This window comes from Canis lupus, chromosome 20 (genome assembly GCF_003254725.2).
Source record: "Canis lupus dingo isolate Sandy chromosome 20, ASM325472v2, whole genome shotgun sequence".
Taxonomy (NCBI): domain Eukaryota; kingdom Metazoa; phylum Chordata; class Mammalia; order Carnivora; family Canidae; genus Canis; species Canis lupus.
The window spans coordinates 44,974,326-44,998,610 of NC_064262.1; the positions used below are offsets into that span (position 1 = coordinate 44,974,326).

The 24,285-nt window shown below is 53.5% G+C and overlaps 1 protein-coding gene across 1 annotated transcript; it reads left to right on the forward strand.

Moving 5' to 3' along the window:
* The first annotated feature begins 2,081 nt into the window (after positions 1-2,081).
* LSM4 (LSM4 homolog, U6 small nuclear RNA and mRNA degradation associated) lies at positions 2,082-15,281 on the forward strand. The gene is made up of 5 exons (XM_025458067.3): positions 2,082-2,306; positions 7,395-7,436; positions 9,630-9,728; positions 12,698-12,881; positions 14,642-15,281. Exons 1-5 carry the CDS (start codon positions 2,304-2,306, stop codon positions 14,731-14,733), a joined length of 420 nt encoding a protein of 139 aa, XP_025313852.1. The 5' UTR covers positions 2,082-2,303; the 3' UTR covers positions 14,734-15,281.
* The last annotated feature ends 9,004 nt before the right edge of the window (positions 15,282-24,285 follow it).

A 24,285-nucleotide genomic window follows, 5' to 3' on the forward strand; every position in this document is an offset into this window, starting at 1 on the left:
TGATTATTCCTGTTTTTTTAAAAAGGAGGAGAGGGGGATGCGTGGGTGGCTCAGAGGTTGGGCATCTGCCTTCGGCTCAGGGTGTGATCCCAGGATCTAGGATTGAGTCCCTCGTCGGGCTTCTTGAGTTGAGCCTGCTTCTCCCTCTGCCTGTGTCTCTGCCTCTCTCTGTGTGTGTCTCTCATGAATAAATAAATAAAATCTTAAAAATAGAAAAATTTAAAAAAGGAGGAAAGGCAAAAAACATGCCTGAGCCGCTCAGCTCATTTGTAGCAGAGCTGGGCACACAGATGCCCCTCTCTTCACCAGGTCCTGGAGGGGAAATTTTAGTGCCTAAAACCTATCTAGTGGGAGGTGGCTGGGCCTAAGGGTTCCCATCTTCTTCCATCCAGGTCTCTGAAGCCTGATGCAGGGAAATCTTTTATTGAGAAGGTGAGCATCAAGGCCTCCCCAAGCCAGCTCCAGGAAGCACAGGGTCTTTTCAGCTGGAAGAACTTGGCCCTGATCTTGGTAAGAAAGGCTCTCAAGCCAATGTTGACACTCAGGAGACCTAAAGAAGGCTAGTCACTGGAGGAGGGCAACTATTGCTCATTTACAGGCTTGAAGGTCAAAGAATGGGTAAAGGTCAAGGCAGAGGAAGGAACCTTTGATGGTCACCCAATTGGTAATTACTTGATGAGGTGGATTGAGTAGTGCCCCTAAAAAGATATGTTCTATTATAACACGGGTAAATTCTAATTCCCGTTCCTACAAATAGGACCTTTTTGGAAATAAAGTCTTTACAAATGTGATTAAGGATCTCAAGATGATATTATCCTGGATTTAGGGTGGGCCTAATAAGAGAAAGGAGTGTCCTTATAAGAAAAAGAGAGGAGATTCCTGGGTGGCTCAGTGGTTTAGCGCCTGCCTTTAGCTCAGGGGGTGATCCTGGAGTCCCAGGAGGGGAGTCCCACATCGGGCTCCCTGCAGGGAGCCTGCTTCTCCCTGTGCCTGTGTCTCTGCCTCTCTCTCTGTGTGTGTGTCTCTCATGAATAAATAAAATCTTTTAAAAAGAAAAAGAGAGAAGACTTGAGATAATGAGACTCACAAAGAAAGCCATGTGAAGACAGTGGCAGAAATCAATATTTCTGGGTGCCAAGAACTATGAGGATTGCTGACAAACACCAGAAGTTGGAAAAGATGAATGGGACAAATAGCCACTAAGAATCTCCAGAAGCAATCAACCCTACTGATACCTTGATTTCAGACTTATGAATAAAGCTCTATTTTTTTTTTTTAAGATCTTGTTTATTTGAGATAGCAAGCAAGAGAGAGAGAGAGCACAAGCAGTGGGGAGGGGAGGAGGAGATGGAGAACCACAGAGGCTCTCCACTGAGCAGAGCCCCACACAGGGCTTGGTCCCAGGACCCTGGGATCATGACCTGAGCAGAAGTCAGATGCTTAACAGACTGAGCCACCCAGGTGCCCCAAATTCTGCTGTTTTAAGCCACCCAGTCTATGGTAATTTGTATGGCAGCCCAAGGAAACTAACACATTTGCCTATTTTTTTTCCTTGCCACCTGTCTTCTCAACGGGCTCCTAAGTCCCAGGAGGGCCAGTTTCGTCTGGTTTGTTCACTCTGTGTTTCCAGGAACAGACACCTAGCAGGTGCTCAATAAATATTTATCACACGCCTGGGTACTAAGTGCTTTTACCTAGCTTAACTCCTTTCATCCTTACTACAACCGAGGGTAGACACTATCACGAGGCCAATTTTCAGAGGGGCAAACTGAGGCTCAGAGGGGCACAGTCAGGATTCCAACCTAACCAAAGGACATGCCTTGGATAAGGATCAACTACAATAACGAAAATCAAAAGTGTAGGAGCCCTAAGGGAGACATTAGGCACAACCCAATAACCACGGAGCCTCGATTTCTTCCTTTGCAAATTGCAGCAATATCCGGCTTTGCCCACAGCGCGGAGCCCAGGAGGGCTGAGAGAGTTTCACCCGCGCATGCGCCTTTACCCATAAGGCCCCCTGCGCTGGCGCACGCGGTTCCGCCCCCGTTTTCAGCACTCACGTCGACACTTTACGGCCTCTCATTTGGCCGGCGAGAACACAGCCAACCTCGCCCGTCGTTGTCTAGCCGACCCCCCCTACTCCGCGTGGATTGGCTGCTCGTCCCTCGAGCCCCACGCTGATTGGTTCGTGTCGCTGCCACTTCATTTCAGCCTAGTGGCGCGCGGCAGGGCGGCTACCGGCGGCGCGTGAGTGGCGGCGGCGGCGGCGGAAGTGGTCGGCGAGCCCGCTCCCCGCCGACACCATGGTGAGGGCAGGGCGCCGGCGAGGTCTCTTCGGGAGGCTGGGAACGCGGCGGCCGAGGGCCCTCGGGGCGGGCGCTGCAGGCAGGGGCGACGCGGAGCTAGCGTGCTGTCAGGGCCTCGGTTCTGCCGCCTCGGCCCGTGACGGGCACACTGAGGCCGGAGAGGGCAGGGAGGTCTCCCAGAGCATCCAGCCTGTCAGTCTCGGGGGGAATAGACTTGGACGAACGTGTAATCCTAGGTCAGCCTCGCTGCAGTCTTCCCATTTTGCAGATGGGGATACTGGGGCCTGAGAGACCCGCTAAAGGGCTCGGTGAATGCTGCAGAGGGAGTTCGGGCAGGGGAGTGGCTCCGAGTGCATCCGACCCAATCTAGCTTCACATATTGGGAAGTGGGAGCGACCCGAGGGGGCCCGATCTGAGTTCTCAAACTAAACCAGTTTGAGAATGTCAAGATTTGCAAGGCCCTTAGAATGTTAGCACGATCTTCTACGCCTCTCGTTTTAAGGCTGAAAAAAATAGACCCAGAGAGGGGGCTTTGTCTTCTCCCTGGATCACACAGGGTGTCGTTTCCGGAGAAGGGGAAGCATTTTGAGCCTGGAGTGGACTAACTGCACTCTCCCATTTCACTGAAGAGAAATTGAGGTCCTGGTGAGAAGCCTCTTCTGGATCATGCTGTTATCAGATCCTGAAAGTTCTGGATTTAAGTCAGAGTGTCTCCTGCCTTCAGTGTCCAGACAGGGAGGTGCGTCCGGCTGGCTCAGTTACAGAGCCTGCCACTCTTGATGTCGTGGTAGTGAGTTCAAGCCACACGTTGCTCGTGGAGTAGAGCTTACTTTTTTTTTTTTTTTTTTTAATGTATAGACAGGGAAACAAGACCACACAAATTCAGAGCAGGCCTAGGAGAGTACCTGGCCCATCAGCACCAGAGTCCCTCAGGGTCCCTGCATGTTTCTCAGCTGAGGGTTGCACTAAGTACTGCTCACTGGTGCAGGAAATGAGAGAAGGGAGTGTAGTGTGTTCCTCTCTGCTGGAGGGCAGAGGTGGCCTGAGAGGAGGGGTGGAACTGGAAAATTCCTTCTTCCTTAAGCTCCCTGGATCTTTGGATTTTATCCCCCAGTATGTTCCTAGAGCCTAGAACAGTGCTTGTGCAAAGAACATATTTTTTTTCAGCCTGAAGAATGTCCAGGAAGGGACAAGGCATGACACACTCCCAGTTCCCCGTGGGTTATAGTGGGGCCGGAAGCAGGGATCTGAGGGTATAGGGGGGCAAGGGGGAGTCCGTAACAGCTTCCTGAATTGGGAGCCTCAGGAAGCCATCGGGTCTAATCTTAGATTGGTCTAGACCTGAGAACCAGATTCCAGACATTCTGAAAAAGGCCAGGGGAAAGGATGCTTTTTCCAGAAGCTTTTGACTTTCCCAACTCCAGGTGGCCCTGTCTTCCCTGGAATGGTGTCCTGGCTTGTCCCATCTCCCTTGGCACCTTCAAAAATTTCTTCCCCACCAAGTTTTTTAAAGTTCTCAGGGATCTTCCCCTTCCTCTTGCCTCTGTCTCCAGCAGTTTGGGGATGAGAATCTCAAAAATGGCAAGATGTGGACCCTGCTCCCAGCCTTTGCAGCCGTAGAGAGCTGTCCCTCCCAATGCCGCCTCTCCTTTTCTTATCTGTGGGGTGGGGCAGGCATCCCAACCACACCATGTGCCTCCCCGGATGGTGTATGCATTTTCTTGTGTATTTGTTCAGCAAATATTTACTGAGTCCCTCTCGAGTGCCTGGCCCTGAGCTCGGTGTTGGACAAAGTCCACACCCTCTGAATTTTCCAGTCTAGCCAGAGAGACATAATAAACAAGATAATTAGAGACTGGCTGTGTCCTAGAATGGAAGCAGCAGGGGGTGGCCCAGGTGGAAATCTTGATCCCCAGATGAGGTTATTATGAGGGCCTGGCTAAGCTAGGTGAGAGGTGATATGTGAGCAGCCACCAGCCTGAGGAAGGACTGCTGAGGCCAAGGGAACTGCAGGAACAAAGGTCAGAAAGCTGGACTGGGTGTGGCTTGCTGGAAACCGAATGGGCCACTTTGGCTGGAGCTGGCTTGGCCTTGTGACTCCTTTGGGGAGTGGATGTGCAGGGGAGTGTTGGGAGCAGGTGTGGATCACTTCTGTGTCTTAGATGTCCTCTCTGCTGCTTTCTGAATAGGGCACTGCCCGTGACAGGGAAGCTGGGGTTCTCCAGGACTGTGCTGCCAGTTGCTGGGACAAAAGAGAGGCCAGCAGGGGCATAGAAGCTGCACATGCCATAAAAGGACTCCTGTGGGTTTCCTGGTGACAGGCTTCAGCTTACTTTTCGTGGGCTTCCCCAGGATCTTGCTGTGGTGTCCCTGGGAAGGTCCCTCCTGCTCTGGCTGCTAGTCCTTCATCTAGGGGGACCTTGGCTATACCTCTCTGTCTCTCAGTGCTGAGTCTGTCTTTATTCTTGCCTTCCAGGCCCAACCTTGCTCTGTCCCCTCTTGGGTGATCTGGAAGGAAGACCCAAGGGTGTCATTGCCATCCTGGTCCACATTCCCATCTTTGACACAAGAAAACAGGCTTGCTCGAGAAAGCCTGAGACTTCACCTAGTAAACAGCGGCCGAGGCTCATGGCCCCCGTGTGTTAGATCCTCCTGCTTTTCCGTGGCTCTCTGTACCCGGGTACCATCGCACAGATGAAGTCCAAATGAGAGGGCAGGAGCTGCAGGTTGGCTAGGTCAAGCCCTGGCCTGCTCGCCTGTCCTCCTTTGAGCAGCCACGCCTTCTCCACGTGGCCCTTTCTTCCTTTTTATCTTGCCCTTCCAGGAAGCCAGTGCAGGAAGTGGGCTTGGGCCTGGCTTCCTGCCGGCACTGGACCGCTCCTAGGCTGCTGTTCTCTGGAAAGGCTGTGGGATGTGGGAATTCCCCTCCAGCCTCTCCATGGAAGCCATCCTGTGGGGGTTGAGGACCACTTCTAGCCTCCAGTCCCCACCACCTAGAGAAGCAGCTGCCCTGCACTAGGTAGGAGTGTGAGGGCAGGCCGAGACTCCCCTGCAGCGAGCTTCTGGGGTTTGGGCTGACTAAGAATCCCAAGGAAGCCAGGACAAGGAGCAGTGAAGCTACCATCCTGCCTGAGGCAATGTCTCATCTGTAGGACCCTCACTCAGACCAGAACCTTCATTCAGCTTTGCTGGATGAGTAGTCACTCAAGCGCTACCACTGGAATGGCCTTCCTGGAGACTGGCCCCAGTGTATGGGTCATGATTTGTGTTCCCAAAATGAAATGATTTTTTAGTATCTTGAAAGCTGACTTTACAGTGGGTGAGTTTTTAAAAAAACGCATCTTGTATATGCCATCACTTGTAGTAACGACAGATTTTTTTTTTTTTTTTTCTGGAATGTTTCTTCCCCTTACCTGATGAATTTCTCTGAAACCTCAGCTCAGAGGTAGCCACCTTAGATCAGGGTTGACTCCCCACTGCCTGGCAAGATCACTCTTGGCCCAGTCGGGGCTGCCCCTTGAGGCGTGGGCTCAGCATGAATTGACTTCTGGCAGGTGGGATCAAGCCAGGCTCTATCTCTTACTAGCTCTATAGTGCCAGGCAAATTCCTCAGTGTCTAAGACTCAGTATCCCCATCTGTAAAGTGGGTGTGACAATAACCATATACAAGAATGAAAATGAAAGAGCTGCATATATTTTCTTAAAGATTTTATTTATTTATTTGAGGAGGGGAAAAAGGAGAGGGAGAACAGACTTCCTGCTGAGATTGCAGGGCTCAGTCCTAGGACACTAGGATTATGACCTGAGCTAAAGGCAGATTCTTTTTTTTTTTTTTTTTTTAGATTTTATTTATTTATTCATGATAGTCACACAGAGAGAGACAGAGAGGCAGAGACACAGGCAGAGGGAAAAGCAGGCTCCATGCACCGGGAGCCCGATGTGGGACTCGATCCCGGGTCTCCAGGATCAGCCCCGGGCCAAAGGCAGGCGCCAAACCGCTGCGCCACCCAGGGATCCCTAAAGGCAGATTCTTTTTTTTTTTTTTTTTTATGATAGTCACATAGAGAGAGAGAGAGAGAGAGAGAGGGAGGCAGAGACACAGGCAGAGGGAGAAGCAGGCTCCATGCACCGGGAGCCTGACGTGGGATTCGATCCCGGGTCTCCAGGATCAGCCCCAGGCCAAAGGCAGGCGCCAAACCGCTGCGCCACCCAGGGATCCCTAAAGGCAGATTCTTAACTGAGCCACCCAAGCACCCTTCATGTTTTTTTTTTTTTTTTTAAGATTTTATATATTTATTCATGAGATAGAGAGAGGGAGAGAGAGGCAGAGACACAGGCAGAGGGAGAAGCAGGCTCCATGTAGGGAGCCTGACGTGGGACTCGATCCCGGGTCTCCAGGATCACGCCCTGGGCTGAAGGCAGGTGCTAAACCACTGAGCCACCCAGGAATCCTTTTTTTTTTTTTTTAAGATTTTATTTATTTGTATGAAAGAGGGGGTACCTGCGCATGAGTCGGGGGGAGGGGCAAAGTGAGAGGAACCAGCAGATTCTCCACTGCCGAGCATGGGGCTGGATCCCAGGACTCCAAGATCACCACCAGAGCTGAAGTCAGATACTTAACTGACTGAGCCACCCAGGCACCCCAAAAGATCTACATGTATTAATGTGGGTGCATCTCAGAGACATCAGTTGAGCAAAAAAGGCAAACAGCAGAAGGACCTGTATGCTGTGGCACTAATGATAAGCATGGAAGGCCATAGCCTTTCCTGTCAAGGGTGTGAATATATGCAACACGAGTTAGAAGGAAATGCCCAGAAGGGTCAGCATCAAGACCAGATGACTGCTGCCTCTGAGATTGGATGTGGGGGAGTGTTCAAGGCTTTATTTACTAACCTGGGAAGAAGGAAGGTATGTGTCCTGGGCTGGGCAGAGTTAGGAGCATGCACTTTCTGTGGGGGTGAGGGACAGGTGCTCCTGCACCCCCAGCGCTGTGATAAGCTGGGAGATTCGTGAGATTGGAATCCCAGTCCTGCCAGGGCCAGGGCTCCTTGGCACTGATCTGACAAATTAGATGCCTTTGTCTTACAGCTTCCTTTGTCGCTGCTGAAGACGGCTCAGAATCATCCCATGGTGAGTAGCTGCCTGTTGAGGGGCAGTGAGTTTCGGTGGGGACCAGTCTCAGAACAGGGATGGGGACACTGGGCAAAGGGTGAGGTGCCTCCAGCTGAACCTGCTTCCTGTCTGCTCAAGAGATAGCAGCCCGTGCTCTTTCCCCACCTACGTGTGTCGGGACCTGTTCTTAGTTTTGCTGCTTATAAAAGTAATACATGCTTATTAAAAATGTCAAACATAAGTAGAAACTAGAAGCTCCTCTTCCATTAACCTTGCCAGCAAATTAACCATATCCTTGATATGTGCACATTCAGACCTTTTTTTTTTTTTTTTTTTTCTTTAAAGTAAGTTCCATGCCCAACATAGGGCTTGAACTCAACAAAGCCAAGATCAGGAGTTGCATGCTCCACTGACTGAGCCAGCCAAGCACCTTGCACATCCAGGCTTAACATCTGTGTAGAAACATGAATGTTATTTTTTTTTTTAAGATTTTATTTATTTATTCATGAGAAACACAGAGAGAGAGAGAGAGAGAGAGAGAGAGGCAGAGACACAGACTGAGAGAGAAGCAGGCTCCATGCCGGGAGCCTGATGTGGGACTCGGTCCCGGGTCTCCAGGATCAGGCCCTGGGCTGAAGGCAGCACTAAACTGCTGAGCCACCGGGCTGCCCTGATTTTTTTTTTTTAAAACATAGATGGGATCACATAACATCTTATTCCCTAAACGACTTTTGCCCTTAATGATACAGTGTCAATACGTTCTGTTTGCTTTCTGTTTTTTATTCAGATATAATTCACAGACCATACAGTTCTACCTTTTTTTTTCTTTTTTTTTTTAATTTTTTTTTTTTAATTTTTATTTATTTATGATAGCCACACAGAGAGAGAGAGAGGCGCAGAGACAAAGGCAGAGGGAGAAGCAGGCTCCATGCACCGGGAGCCCGATGTGGGATTCGATCCCGGGTCTCCAGGATCGCGCCCTGGGCCAAAGGCAGGCGCCAAACCGCTGCGCCACCCAGGGATCCCTCTACCTTTTTTTTTCTTTTTAAGTTTTTATTTATTCTTTTATTTAAGTGATCTCTACACCCAACATGGGGCTCAAATTCATGACCCTGAGATCAAGAGTCACATGCTCTTCTGACTGAGCCAGCAGGCACCCTTACCGTTCAGCCTTTTAACGAGTACAACTCAGGGGTATTCAGTACATTTGCAGTGTTGTAAACCACCACCTCGATGTAGTTCCAGAACAATTCCATTACCCCAGAAGGAAACCCCATTGCCATTAGCAGTCCCCATCCCTTTTCCCTAGCTCCTGGTAACCACTAATCTACTTTTTGACTCTATGGATTTGCCTGTTCTAAACATTTCCTATAAATGGGATCATATGCTGTGTGGCCTTTTGTGTCTGGCTTCTTTCACTGTGCATGATGTTTTCTGAGATTCAGCCACATTGTAGCATGTGTCAGGGTTTAATTCCTGATGGCCCTGTCCACTGTATGGACATACCACATTTTGCGTATCCATTTGTCCGCTAATGATGGACATTTGAGTTGTTTCTGCTTTTTATCTATTTATGAATATTTTGGTTGCAAAAAGCATTTGTGCACTCATTTTTGCATGGAAATTTGCCTTTATTTCTCTCAGACAGATAACTGAGTTAAAAAAGACCTGAGTCTTTTTTAAATCTCAGTATATCTTCAGAATGATATGCTACTTGTGTATTTTACCAGAACAAATTTAAATAGACAAGCAATTATTGGATTGAAAAAGTATTTCCAGACCATCAAAGCTCACACATGTGCTGTCAAAGAACACCTGCCTCCGGGGCACCTGCTTGGACCAACTAAAATGTGCCTTCATGGCTGTTCTGAATCAGTGCCACTGTTACCCTAACTTCGCTCTTTCCTTTGAAGATTTGTAGAGGATTTTTCTGCTTTTTGTTTGCACAAAAAAAAAATGATTTCATCATAGAGGCCCAGCAAAATGTACAGAGGATGCAGAGCATGTCACCTGTAAGATGGGCCACTGGGGGCAGTGGAGGGGAGAACAGTATTAGGCACCATGTGCTATGGCCACTGGGTCCCACGAGGTCCCACGAGGTCCCACGAGGTCCCACGTCTGAATGAGGCCAGGCAATAGTCACCCACCTCTTAGGGGTAGGGCTGCCCTTCCCTTGGAGCTCATGGCTTACTTGGGGCCATTTCTCTCCAGTTGGTGGAACTCAAAAATGGGGAGACATACAATGGGCACCTGGTGAGCTGTGATAACTGGATGAACATTAACCTTCGAGAGGTGATCTGCACATCCAGGGTGAGTGCCCTGTGCCCAGGGTCCCTCTGGCACACCTGGTCACGCAGGGCCAGGCTGGTGGGGGGAGGGGCATGGACACCAAGTGCCCACATGGATCTGGGGCTTACCTCAGCATCCTCAGTGGAGTGAAGGCCCCTCGCTGCCCTTGTGGGAGGACTGAGGAGGGGCATACCTCAGCCAGGTCATCCTTCCAGGGTGAGGCTTATGGAAGAGGTGGGGCTTATGAAGGGCAGGGCCTGAGGGACTGTGAGCTGGGTGGAGGGGACAGAAGGGCAGGCCTCTGAGTCTCCCTGGACTTTGTACCTGTACTTTGCACCTATGGAGAAGCTGCCCTATCCCCTCATCCTTGATACCAGTCCTAAACAAGAAGGACTTAGGCTGGGGGGCCCTTCTGGCTACTAATCCATAGTGTACGAGCAGGGGTGGCCTCCAAGGCAGGCCTGACCTTTCTTGTCAGCTTCTGCTGTCTTTAGTCCTGGCTTGTGGATATCACCTGCCCAGCAGGCCAGGGTGGTGTGGCCATGGGATATCCAGGCCACCAGGGGGCGAGGGTGGCCCTGTGGCCCTGTGGCCCAGGAGACTTTGTCTCCCAAGGCCTGAAATCAGGAAGTGCAGGGCCAAGAGCACCACTGGGTGGGCCAGGGCTGGGGGAACAATCCTCTAGGGTCACAGGCCTTCCCAGCCCTCAGGATGAGTACAGAGCAATGAGAATGATGACGGTGGTGAAGGCAGGGCTCCCTCCTGCTAATTTGTGCTGGGGTCTGCTAGGGCTTTCCTTGTGCCTTGATTCTAGTCTCCATCCCCCTGTCGGCGACAGCCCCCTATGTTATTGGGGAGTAAGGTGCAGGGAGGCCCAGCCGAGATGGGGCTGTCTTGAGCCGGGGGCAGGTGCCCCTGAGGCTTGGCCGTACCAGAGTACAGCAGAGAACTAGGCAGCCCATCTCACCTCTAGTCCATCCTCCTGGATGGTTCACACCCCAACAGCCAAACTGGTAAGCATGACCGTCTCCCCTCATCTATGGCTCTGTGCTCTGCTTCTTGTGATGGTACATTGTGGGAGGTCTTCCACTAGAAACTTCCTCCTGGTTTTCTTGCCACACTTCTGGCAGCAGATGTCCAGACAATTTCAGCATGGCTGTAGCACACACTGCCACAGTGCATAGCCAAGAACATGGCCAGTAGGTCTGTGTCCACCTCTGGGACCTGGAAGCCACCACCTGTTCTCAGAGCAAGGTCAGTAGACTTCTGTAGCCAGCAGAGATTGGACATGTCACTCCTCCTGGGTGGTCCCCTTCTATGACCTGCTGGTTGGAAGGAGAGGCTGGTATGAGGTTCAGTGTCACTTGGGCTGTCCAGCATCCTCATCTGTAAAAAGGCGGTAGCAGCACCTTCCTTGGGCAGCAGGCAACATGGGTAGGATGCAGACATCCCAGGAGCTGAGAAAGCACTGGAAAGCTAGGGTAGTTTTAGCTCAGACTGCTCAGCTCTTGCCATGGAACGCAGAGTAAGCTCTGGTCCTGCAGGGAGTGTGCTGGGCCCAGCCTGTCCTTGGCTAGGGGAGAGCCAAGTCCTGAGCAGCCAGCCCCAGCCCTGAGCTTCCGTGGAATTGTTCTGTTAATGTCAGGCTGTATCTTTGCATCCCTACAGACTTGGCCCCTTGCCTGTCCTTCCTGGGAAAGGAGTGCCCCAAGGCCTCATGGGGTTCCTGTGTGGGTTGGGGGCTTGTGCATATCCCTAGGAAGAGTTGACCCTTGAACTTTATCGTGTTGAGTGTCTCCGCTGGGCCAGACCAACCTGACCCAGGCACTGCTGACGTGAGGCTGGGAAGCCAGGCCTTTTGGGGGTCAGAGTTAGCCAGATACAGGAAAGTGGGAACAGCATGTGCAAAGTGCTGGGGGCAAGAAGCTCACTGTGTGTGTTCCAGAAATTTCCATCTGGAGGCGAGTCATCGAGAGCTGAGAGAGGGCAGCCAGGGTGGGGCTGGATCTCAGGCCCTTGGGAGCCACACTGAGGAGTTTGGACCTTGTCCTTGGGCCAAGGGGGCCCTGATTGGGTTCTAAGCAGGGAAGTGTCTTGGTCTGATTTCTAGGGATGTGGGGAAAGGAGAGGGCTGCCAAGACTTCTGGCTCAGGGCACCAGGGGTGGGGCTGGAGAACTAATCTGAAGGAAGAGGCCCCGGGCTCCTGCCCAAGGGCAGCAGGAGGGGGTGTGGAGGAAGGCCTTGTGCTGATCACAGGGTACATGAGGGTGGGGGTTGAGGGGGAGGCAGTTGACGTCCTAGGACCTGCAGGGTTGGCAATGCTCTGGAATCTGTGACTTTGCAAGCCTCCTAATCTCTCCAGCCTTAATTAGCTCCCCTAAAAACTAGCATCATTGGTTGCTGCCTCTGGCCAGCCCCAGGCTTTGCCTCCCCACCTACCTCCCGCCCTGGTCACAGAGTCTCTATCCTACTTACCTATGTCCCACACCCAGCCCAGAGCCTGTCAGGAGATAAGTGGATGAATGAATGAGTCAGGGCACATAGAGAGGGTTCCAGAAGGTAGGTTCTGAAAGGCTAGAGGCAGGAGGGTGGAGGAGCTGGGCTGCGGCAGTGCCTGGTGTGTAGGTCCCCGGCCTTCTTTGGAGGGAGGTAACAAACCTCCCTTGGGCTGCAGGTAACAAACCCCATCCCACACTGGAGGATAGGCTGAGAATGAGGAAGCTATCTTTTGTGACTCCCTGACCTTTACTGTGTAAAAGGATACCAAGAGTCTGGAAAGAGTCCACTGGAAGGCAGCTCTCCCACCCGCATGTGAAGTCCAGGACTGAGAACTTTGCAGGGGTGATGCAGGTGCAGACTGTGGCCCAAATGGGAACGGGGCCTGAGGGGACAGATGTGCCCTAGCCATCAGCACACACCTTGCACAGATACCCCCCCTCCTCCCCACCAAAACCCACTGAGATCTGAGACTCACCCTTTTCTCGCCCAGGATGGGGACAAGTTTTGGCGGATGCCCGAGTGCTACATCCGTGGCAGCACCATCAAGTACCTGCGTATCCCTGATGAGATCATCGACATGGTCAAGGAGGAGGTGGTGGCCAAGGGCCGTGGCCGCGGTGGCCTGCAGCAGCAGAAGCAGCAGAAGGGCCGAGGCATGGGGGGTGCTGGGCGAGGTAGGCCTTTCTCTCCCCTCATCCATCCCCTCCCACCAGCAGGCTAGGCCAGAGTCTGCCCAGGCCTTGCCACCGAAGGGTGACTGCAGCACATGGCAGCCATCCTGTCCCAGTGTTGACATTCTTGGGTGGTGCTGTCATGGTGCCACAGGCCTGGCTCTGAGCCCCCTACATAGAGCTGGGGTTATGACTCATGGGGCTCCTCTGGTGTGGCTGATGCTGCTGTTTGCTGCCTGCCCTGGCCCCACAGCCCCCACCGAGGAAGCCTGGTATAGTTCTGGTGAACAGTGCTGATTCCCCCACCCACCTGGGCCCTTCCATCCAGCAGTGATCCCCAGTGCTCCTGAACTCTGGGTCCAGCCCAGCAGACCAATGTGGTGCCCACCTGGGGCTTGAGCCTTCATCTGATCCCTGCCTATGTCTCCTGGCAGGAGCTCTGGGCATGGTGTGGCACCTCCCTGGCTCATTTCCCCTCTGCAAAGAGAGTCTGGTAATTCCTGCCTCACCAGGCTGCTGGTGAGGATCCCGGCTTAGGGCCTGGCAGAAGCCCCTTGCCTGCTGTCACTCCTTTTCACAAGCCTGAGTTCATCCCTCTTTGATAGACTCCCCTCACTCAACTCCCCCACCACCACCACTGAGATGATAAATCTGGCATAAACTTCAGTTTGTTGTGCAGTCAGCTGGGGCCTGAGCCTAGAGGCCATCTGCAGACCCTCCCAACCCCCCAAACCCCCTCCTCTTCTTGGAGGGCCCTGGCTTTGTCTCTTCCATCTGTAGGGGCCTTCCATATGCCAGGCCCAGGCTCCCCAGTGGGGGCTCATAGGCAGGGCCAGGAAGGATACAAGACCCGGCCCTGAGATGAGGCTCCCGTGACAGTCAGGGGTGAGCCAGAGGGAGGAGGTCAGGAGGGCGCTCCAGGTGGGGAGGTTGCCAAGGCCTAGCAGGGCCTTTTCCATACCTGAGGGCCAGGCTCTTCGTGCCAGGGGCCACCACTGTTGAGTGAACTGCCTAGAGGAGCAGAGAGGAAGGGAGGGGTGATTGCTTGGGTCACTGAAGAGAGAGACCATGGGGCCCTCGGCAGCAGGTGGAAATCTCACCCTGTGTGGTAAAGCTGGCCTTGCCCCATGGGAGGTGAGGTTAGGGTGGGTCTCCATCCCTACAGGGCCCACTGCATGTTTGTGGTAGAAGGGGGACCATGTGTACCATTCTGTGTCCCCATCCGCCCTGGTCCTCCCTAAGTGGGGGTGTGTTCCATTCCTGACTACTCAGCCTCCTACACAGTTCCTACCTTGGACTCCACGTGAAAAATCTTAAAAGCAGAGCCCCATTACTGGCTAGCAGAGGTTAGAGGGCAGGGGGCTCCCCTGTCCCCACCCCTAGGCGGGACACACAGAATCTCCTAATTGTTTCTCTCCCTGGCTAGTGGATGTGGACAGTGCTGGAGAAAGGGGGAAGCTTGGGTCCTCAGCTGGGGGCCTGTGCCCTGCCCCCTGGGCTAAGTCCTACCCCTTTTCTGGCTCTTGTTCCCCTCCTCCTGGAAACCATCTGGCTTTGTCCTTCTGGTGTCTGCCCCCTATGCTGGCCCCAGGCTTTCTCCCAGGAAGCCTACCCCAAGCCCCAGTGTTGACTTAGAGCTGACTTAGCCACCCTGGCATCCTCTTGTTGCTTATCAACATTGAGAACTTTCTGGAACACCACCCCATGTTCTCAGCTGGGCTTCCAAACCCACTTTTGCTATAGCCCCCTCCTCTGTCTCACAGGTGTGTTTGGTGGCCGGGGCCGAGGTGGGATCCCAGGCACAGGCAGAGGTCAGCCGGAAAAGAAGCCAGGCAGACAGGCGGGCAAACAGTGAGCCGCCTCTCTGTCCCCCAGAGACTGAGCCACTACTAAGCATCTGCTGCCACTCCCTGAGGCTGTGTTTCTACTCTCCAGTTCACAAGTGTGTTCAGAACAAAGAGAAGAGGCAGGTGATCCTTTTTACATAAAGTCACCCACCCCCCCTTTTTTAAAGCCAGCAGTTCTACAGTTGGGTATGTTATTCAGTGTTTTTGGTTTTGTGAAGCTGCAGCCAACTTGATTCCTGGAAGATTCTGTGTTTAATGTGTCTTTAAAGCCCTCGCTCTTGTTTTAAGGGCGGCACTTTCCAAACAGGCTTGTTTTGCATTTTGAGTTGGATCCTCGTGTGGTGAACAGACCGGAGGTTTTTATTTTAAGCTGTTTGCACTGAGATTGACAGCCTTGGGAGTTTCCTGAAACATGGACCTCAGGATTGCCTTTTGAAAACAAATCTGTATGAACATATACCACAGAAGCTGTTCCTGGGACATTGCTGGGCCCCGCCCCCTTTGCCTCTGCCCTCCCTGTTTGTGTTACAAAAATAAAAACAAATACAACTACAAACTGCAATTCATAATTCCTTTTGAGCCACTAGGCACATCTAGAGTGTGGTATCCTCAGGAAATCACAGCCCTGTAAGAGAAGTTTCCTTTCGAGGGTTGCTTCCTGTCTCGCCAAGGGGAAGTATTTCAACAGGGCACTGGTTCCGTGTCCCTTGATGTCATTTTAACAAAGATGAGGCTGGGGTTCTAGGTGGCTCAATCGGTTAAGTGTGTGCTTCTGGCTCAGGTTATGATCTTGGGATTGGTAGGGAGCCTGCTCCCTCTGCCTTTCTTCCTCTGCTCGTGATCTCTCTCTCTCTCTAATAAATAAAATCTTAAAGAAAGAAAGATGAGGCTGTTATCTGGGCAGTGGGAATGGCCCTCCTGCACCATGTTTCCCTGTAATCCCTGCCCCTTTGTAAAGAATTGATGGGGGAGGGAGGCAGAGTGGGGAAGTCCCAGGCAAGAGCCAGTGTGATCACCCATGCAGGCCATCCTTGGGACCAATGTCCTGACCCCATCACTGCTTTGTAAGGACGATTCACACCCGAGTTCAGTGAGAAGTTGTGACAAGCGCCTGCCTCAAGGAATGTGCTCAGAAGCTTTTCATGAGGCTCTTCCTCCTCTCCCAAGTTGGGGCACCACCTGTCCACACCATGGTGATTTGCCTGGGACATTGAGCCAGCACTTTGGCAAAATGTTTCTGTAACCTTGTCTGTCCATGGACTGACTTTCCTTTTTTATTGTAAGTGAGGGGAGCTGCAGGACAGCCTGGTGCTGGGAGGCAAGACGGGGCACCAGCTGGTTCCCGTGGGAGCCGGTTCTAATTGTCACTGTGTTGAGACCTGTTCTGAGGGGTGATCAGAATGAAAGGTGTTGCCAGAGACCTCCACTTGTTGGAGCTGCCAGATGCTAGCCAAGAGCAGAATGTGCTCTTCCCCTGCCCCCGCCCCATCACTGCATTTCCCCCAGGTACTGCTTGTGGTACCTGTTGCAGCCTGAATACCTAGTGTCAAAGCAGCACTCTGGCACAGGTTGGGGACAGGGCATGGAGTCTCAGTGGGACCTGGGGGCCTCTGACAAGCCCCAGGCCGGAAGAAATGCCCTCCCTCTGAGACGTGGGCTGCTGAGGGGAGGTTGGGGGGTTGGGGGGTTGGAGGCGAGACATGAGGCAGGAGCAAGAAGGGAGGGACTGGCGGGAAAGGATTTACCTGCGTCCCCAGCTCCCCTCCCCCATGGCCCTGGGGGCCCTGGGCTGGCGAGGCTTTGATAAAAGCCAGGGTCAGGTGTCCAGCAAGGCTGCGAAAGGCCAGTCCTTTGGTGGCCCCGCCCCTTCCTGCTTCTGGAGCTTTGGTTTTTCCTCTCTAACTTAGCTCTGCTGTAGAATGCTTTCGTTCTACCGCCCATTCTACCGCCCCTTCGCAGTTCAGGGTCTTGGGCCCCCGCGCGCCCCCACCCCCAACCCCGGCCCACCATGGCCCCGCTGAGCTTGCGTGAGCCTGCGTGAGCCTCCGTGCGTAATCGCAGCCGCGTGTGTAGCCAGACACGCCAGCCGACCCTGACCTTTCCAGCCAGGCAGCCGGGGCTGGTGGCCCAGGCCCCTCCTCGGCTGCCGGTGACGTGAGCCAGCCCGGGCCCTTAGATGTGGTGGGCTTCCGGAAGGTTCTGTCCTTCTGATCTGGCTGTCGGGACAGCCCCGTTTTTTAGTCTTCTTCCTGGTTGGTTTTGAGAAATGAACCTCAGCCCCCTCAATAAGAAAAGAAACCAAAAGCGCTGTAGTTCCTAAACACTGAGCCTCGATCTTTCTGCCTTTCTGATGGCTGTCCACTGGGGTGGGAGCCCTCATCAGCTGACTGGTGCATGACTCTGGGCATGCAGAACTTCTTAAACGTAGGTGGTTCCCAGGAACCAGGGACCTCCTACCCCTGGAGTTTGCCCCAGCTCCCACCCGAGCAGAGGTGTGACAGCCTGGGACCCAGGCTCTGCAGGGCCAGTCTTTATGGCCCTAGCCCCCTCTTGTCTGACCAGAGGCCAAGAGCCCCTTTTGGGGACCTGGATGCAGCCAGCAACCAGGAGCAGCAGCCCCACTTGGTGGTAGTGGGAGGGCATCTGTCTTGCTTCCTGCGTCATCCCTTCCTGCACACATCTCCCCTGATTCCTCCTCTGCTGGACCTCACCTGCTGCTCCAAAAGCAGCTCTGCCAGGAAGCCCCGCCACTGAATCCACGTGGGCATGATGGCAGGTGTCCTTCCCACCCACCCATCTGGACCCTGGGGCCCAGCCTGTCCCGGTATCAGCAGTGTGTGTATCTCCAGCGGCTCAGTGCATGTCCTGGTGTCCTCCGCTGTCTCTCTGAGGACGAAGGTATAGGAGATGGCTTGATGTCTACTTAGAGGACCTCTGTGGGAGAAGCCACTCGCCTCAGTGAACAGGGGGCTGGTTTGGAGGTGGAGGAACTGGGGCCACAGCCCCATCCCAGGTGCTGGAGACTCAGCATGAATTAGGCAGAGTCCTGGCCCAGTGACCCTTATCATCCACAGGGTGAGCTAGCTACAAACAAGCCGAATGCATCAGGTGGGGAGAAAGAAGAGAGCAGGAGTGGGAGAAAGAGGTGGTCAGGGCAGGCCAGAAGGTGACATTCAAGAAAAGAGCTTAAGGAAGGCAAGGGAGCCAGCCATCTAGAAGAGCATTTCAGATAAGGGAACAGCCAGTATGAGTCCCAAGGCCCTACACAGAGTGGTGACGGGAACAAAGTGAGGGGATAGGAAACAAGGCAGATGCAGGCCCTGAGCAAGATGGGAAGCTCAGAAGGTTCTGGAACAGATTGAGACAAGGGTGGAAGCTGGGAGATCATGAGGAGGTGGGGCTGGGGGCTCAGCCAGGGTAGAGGTCACAGAGGTGGTGAGAGAAGAGGCAGGGATGCCATGAGGGCCCAGGCAGATGGACTCCTCTTTGTGCAGGAAGCCCAAGAAGCTGGGGTGAGAGTTTTCCAGAACGGAAGGGACGGCCTCGCTGAGAGGGTCATGTTCAGACCAACTCCTAAAGGTCAATAAGCCACTGTCCATGGGAAGGGAGCAGGGAACAGTTGGAGGGAACTGCAAGCAAAAAGCCCCTGAGCTTCTGTGGCCCTGCTCCAGATGGGCAGAGATGAGGTCAGGAGTCATCAGACCCAGCATGATCCTAACAGCCTACCGTGGCCCAGAGCCTACACTCAGGCACAGAGAGAGTGAGCCATCTGCCCCAGGTCACACAGCTCCAGAGCCCCCTCAGAGCTCCTGCCTGTTTTGTCCTGTCCTTGAACTTGGAGGATCTATTTACCTTCTCTTAGTTCACCTGTGTCTGGTGTAGACCCAGGAGATAAGGGACACCTGGGTGGCGGGGGGGCAGCAGATGAGGTCAGCACCTGCTTTAAAATGTATTCCCCTGACTGTAGCCTCAACTGAGGGACAGGGTTCCAGACACACAAAGTGCCTGGCAAGTTTTACCCCAATGTGCCTCAGTTTCCTTGTTGGTCAGAGGGGAGAATAGTGGCCTCTACTTCACAAGCATTTTTGGGAGGATTACATGGGGGAGGAGGAGGCTTGATGTACAGCAGGTGCTCAATGTGTACTTCTTTTTTTTTTTTAAGATTTTATTTATTTATTTATTTATTCATGAGAGACACACACAGAGAGAGGCTCAGAGGCACAGGCAGAGTTGGAGAAGCAGGCTCCATACAGGGAGCCTGACGCGGGACTTGATCCCGGGACTCCAGGACCAGGCCCTGGGCTGAAGGCAGGTGCTAAATCGCTGAGCCACCTGGGCTGCCCGCTCCATGTGTACTTTACACACGGTGGGGGGGGGGGGGGCTGCTTCATTCTTCACTGACCACCTGTAGAGTGTGTGAAACCTCCCCTGGGAATCTCTCCATCTCTGTAAGCCTTGAGCCCAGCCTGAGCTGCTCACCGTCTGGGAGGACCCGGCTGATGGTGCCACTTGGCCTGCACCGTGGTAAGTGGCCAGGCCACTGTCCTCCATGCCCCAGAGGCCAGTACTGATGCCTGGCCCTGGCTGGTGAGCGGTCACCTTGAAGGCCCCCGGTCCTGCCCTCAGAGCCCCCCTCCCAGTCTGGGTCCAGCCACCCAGTGGTGACTCACCCTTGCCCGCCCCGCCTCCACTGGAACCAGGCACTGAAATAGTCACCCTGCTCACCCTCGGGAGTGGCCGTGGAAATATTTAAGGGCTGCATTCAGTGCCTAAAAATACTTAGTGCGTTCTCCTGCGTCTTCCCCTCCCTCATTCCCTTCTCTGTTCCTTTGAAAACTGTCCCTGTAAGCACCCCCCGGAGCCTGTCCCTCCACACTGTGTCCCTCTAGCATGTTGAGCATCCCTGGCAAGCAAGGCTGGAGGGGTGTCCCCAAATGCCCAAGTGCGTGTGGATGATTGGTGAGGTGGCCTCCCTCTTTCCCTCCCTCCCTGTCACCATGGAGAGACTCAGACACGGTTTCCCCAGAACCTTCTGGAAAGGCTGTCTATTCCAAAACCCCAAGAAGACTCAGTTCCTGGAAAGGGAGACTGGGGCATAGTGATGCTGTCCAGGGAGATCTTCATTACTCAGCAATTTTCCTTAAAAATTAAAAAAAATTCCTCTTGCTGTTTGTGTTCATGAGGTGGCTGGAAACAGAACAGGGCCCCCAGCTGGATGGAAATCTTTTGTGTCTCCTGGCCCACTTGCTGCAGAACCCCACTAGCTTGTGGATCCTTTTCCTTCCCCCAGAGGGTGCAGACTGACCCTCCAAGGCACCCAAATGTCCTCAACATCATCCCTAACCACCAAACACCTTGACCTTTCCTGTGATTAGAGGAGGGGAATGGGCGGTGGGGCAAATGAAGTCAGACTGCGGCTCAGCCCGGGTCTGATCCAGCTTCTCCCTTACCTGAAGCCTCCAAGCGACAAGCGAAATGGAACAGCAGGTGCGAAGGCCTGGGGGCAGGTGCGTGCTGGGCATCTTGAAGATGCAGTAGGCTAATCATTATTTTTTTTTTTAATTTTTTATTTATTTATGATAGTCACACACACAGAGAGAGAGGCAGAGACACAGACAGAGGGAGAAGCAGGCTCCATGCACCGGGAGCCTGACGTGGGATTCGATCCCGGATCTCCAGGATCGCGCCCTGGGCCAAAGGCAGGCGCCAAACCGCTGCGCCACCCAGGGATCCCATAGGCTAATCATTATTAACTAAAGTACACATTTTATTTATATTCCCTTAATTTTTACCCAATGTTCTTTTTAAAATTATTATTGAGGTAAGATTCACTAACACAGAATTAACTATTTAAAAGTGAACAATTCAGTGCCATTTAATACCTCACAGTATTGTGAAACCAGCACCTCTGGGGTTTTTTGTTTATTTTTATTTTTTTCTTGGTTTTTAGTTTTTTTTTTTTTTTTAAGATTTTATTTATTTATTCATGAGAGACACAGAGAGAGAGGCAGAGACACAGGCAGAGGGAGAAGCAGGCTCCATGCAGGGAGCCTGATGCGGGACTCGATCCTGGGACTCCAGGATCACGCCCTGAGCTGAAGGCAGACGCTCGACCACTGAGCCAGCCAGGTGCCCCAACACCTCTGTTTAGTTCCAGAACATTTTGACCACCCCAAAAAGAAACTCTGTCCCCATCAGCAGTCACCCTCCACCCTGTCCTTCAGCCCGAGCAACGACTGATCTGCTTTCTGTTTCTATGGATTGGCCTCTTCTAGACATTTCATATAAATGGGATCCTACAAAAAAATAAATAAATGATAGATAGATAGATAGATAGATAGATAGATAGATAGATAGATAGGATCCTGCAACAGGTGGCCTCCTTTCATGTCTGGCTTCTCTCACTGAGCATGATGTTTCCAAGGTTCATCCATGGTGTAGTATGTGTCAGAGCTTTGTTCCTTTTTATGGCTGAGCAATATTCCATTGTACAGCCAGACCATTTTTTGTTTATCCTTCATCAGCTCATGGACATCTGGACTATTTCCAAGAAAGTGTTTGCTGAGCACTTACTCTGTGCCAGGCACAGTTCTAAGGGCTTAATCTCTCCCCCCAACCCCCTGTGTAAGGTCTTATCGGGAACACCATTCCCATTTGCTCATTTCACAGTGGGTAAAATGAAGGCAGAGATAGGTAGATGGGCCACCAAAGGAACCACGGGCCATCTCTTAGGTCTTTATGCTCTGAAGATGGGGGTAGAGACAGATAATAAGGAGATCAAGAAATAAACAAGACAAATGCCAGGTAAAGAACTTCAGATTTTTCCAGAAAGGGAGAACAGTATATGCAAAGGCCCTGAGGTGGGAATGAGCTGGTGTGTTGGAGGAAAAACAGAGGCAGATGTGGCTGGAGTAGACAAGTGAGGGGGAAAAAAGGAAGGGGGATACACAGTGGCTTTAGGGCCTGGGTCAGGGCTGGGGAAGGGTCTGGACTGTACTCTGAGACAGAGAGACAGTGACACAGATAATGGTAGAGGACAGAGACTGTGAGCAGGAGGTAGAGAAGGGCCCTCAACTTCTCAAGGCCTGGGCCCAAGGGGTCACAGAGGCCTTGTCCTCACCTGCATCCCCTCACCTGCATCAAAGAAGGATCCCCTTACTCCTGGAGCAAGGGACAACTGTCCTGTGCTGAGAGCAATGTGGACTCACAGTAGGTGCTCCATGAATAATGGGCGGATGGGTAAACAGAGGGATGGACAGATGAGTGGGTGGGTGGGTGGATGGATGGCCTTATAAACAGAAGAATGGGAAGATGGGTGTCCTGAATCAGGTTAGTGTGATAAAATAGCATCTCCCACCTTCCAGCAGGTGATTGGGTGGGGGTGGGTGGAGGAATTTATCCAGCTGCCCTGGGGTCTCACCCACCCTTCTCCAGTTTCAGGAGAGGTCCCCAGAGCGGAGGCTGAAGGGTGGGGGTTGGGCAGGGTGCCAGGAGCACAGGGGCGGGCTGGCTGGTACTAGATGCTGCTACCTGCCTCTGCCTCTGAGTCAGCGTCACCATGACAACGCAGGCCCTGCCGGATGCTCCTCCTGGCACATCCCGCGTCACTGCAGCCACCGTCATGCCTCCTCTAAGGGGGCAGGGGCAGAGGGGGCAGCGATTTTTACCCAGGCTCAAGGACCACACTGTCCACCTTCCCCCATTCCCCTCAGCCCTGTCTCCTGAGCCTCCATGCCCTCTTCGCAGAGGTGGGGAGAGGGGCCCAGGAGGTAGGAGAGCCAGCATAGGGAGGGTCTTTGAGCTCTGTTTGGGAGGGGGCCGGGGAATGACTGCAGGCAGGTACTGCAGGCGAGGGAACACCATGGGCAAGTTCTGGGAATCTGAGCCATAGGAGCGGCAGAGCTAGGGGGTAACAGACCAGAGCAGGGAGCCACAGAGGGCAAGGGGAGGCCTGGGTGGCACCCACAAAGGACAGAAGATAGGTCCCTGGGACTCTAGGCAGCCCTTATGCTCCCGAGACTCCACTGCATCCTCTGGAACATCAGGGAGGGTGGTCACGGGGTCCTTCCGGGCTGGCAAGGACTCCACCTACCCCCCACCCCAGCTGCTGGTGACCTGGGTGCCCCTGTGACCGTCCTACTTTACCTTCTCCCCATCTCCCCTCTCCTCACCCCACTCCAGGCCTCCTCTTTGAATTTCCACCTGCATACCATACATTCCTACCCCAGGGCCTTGGTTTGTGCTGTTCCAGCTTTCAAGAACTCAACCTTCCCTGGCACCCCCTCATGGTGCCCCTTTATCTGTCACTGACCCTCTACACATTTGCCAGAGAGTCCCTCATAGCCCCTGTCACTGCTTGACATTCTATTACCTATTGTTTTCAGTTGTTCCCACCCTGAGAATGTTGGGTGCCTCTCAGATCTTCAGTTTCCCCAGGCCCACCATGGCAGAGGACCACGTGGGGAGGGAAGGGGGAGCCAGGCAGTGGACCGGCTGGGTCTGGGTCCTCTCCACCTGACCCACGTGCTCACGGTGTTCAGGGCCACCTTGGTGTTCACCCACCGTTCCAACTGTGCTGCCCTGGGACACTGTCACTCTGTGTCCCTCGTAGTTATGTATGGGGTCACCTTTTCTGTGTCCAAGGAGACCAGAGTCTAGTTAGTTCTAGTCCCCAGCCAAGGATTGAGAATCCCATTGAAAATACTTTCATGTCTCTCTCTCTTCTTGTCTCCCTGCTGTCTCTTGCCCTCTCCAGCGGGTGTCCCTTAACTCGTTTATCTCACTCTCTCTGGTCTCTGGCTGTTTCTCTCTTGCTCCACCGAACTTTCCTTCCCTCATTCCCTGCTCTCTCTTCCTCTGTCTCCAGCCGCCTTTCTCTCCCCCGCCCCCCGCCCCCACCCCAATCTCCCTTCGCTCACAGCTATTTCTAGGCTCTGGCCCTCCTATCTGGAGGCGATTAATCCGGGCTTGCCTAGAACCTTGGGCCTGGCCCCTTAACCTCTACCTACCCGTCCATCAAATGGGCTTGTCTTGGGGCCTCAAGTCAGGGGCGGAGAGGAGTTGAGCGGCTTTGGCGCTTCCGCTCCTTGGCTCCGGGAAGCCCTCCAGGGCCGGGCGGGAAGGGGTTAACCGCGAGCCGCCCCCTCCCCCCAGCTCTGCATTTAATTAGCGGCCCCGCAGGGGCGCGGAGCTGGGCCGGTGGGGGGAAGGGAGGGCGAGGGGAATCCGAGAGACAGGAGGGGTTAGGAGGGGGAAGGACGAGTGGGGGCAGAGGTGAAGGAGGACAAAAGCGGGGGGGGGGGGGGGAGGAGCCAGCCGTGGATTCGAATCCCGCCTCGCCGGTGTCCTCCCACTCGTACCTCTCACCTCTTGGTTGTCTCCCCTCCACCACGCCCCTCGGCATGGGAACCGCCTCCCACCCCACCCCTTCCCAAAGGCCAGGCGGTGACCCCCGCAGCCCAAGGTCAGCTTTCCTTCATTGCCCGGTTGAGGAAACTGAGGCCCACGAAGGTGGGCTGGCTTGCCAGGGCAGGGCACAGCTCTGGGATGTCTGGCACTTA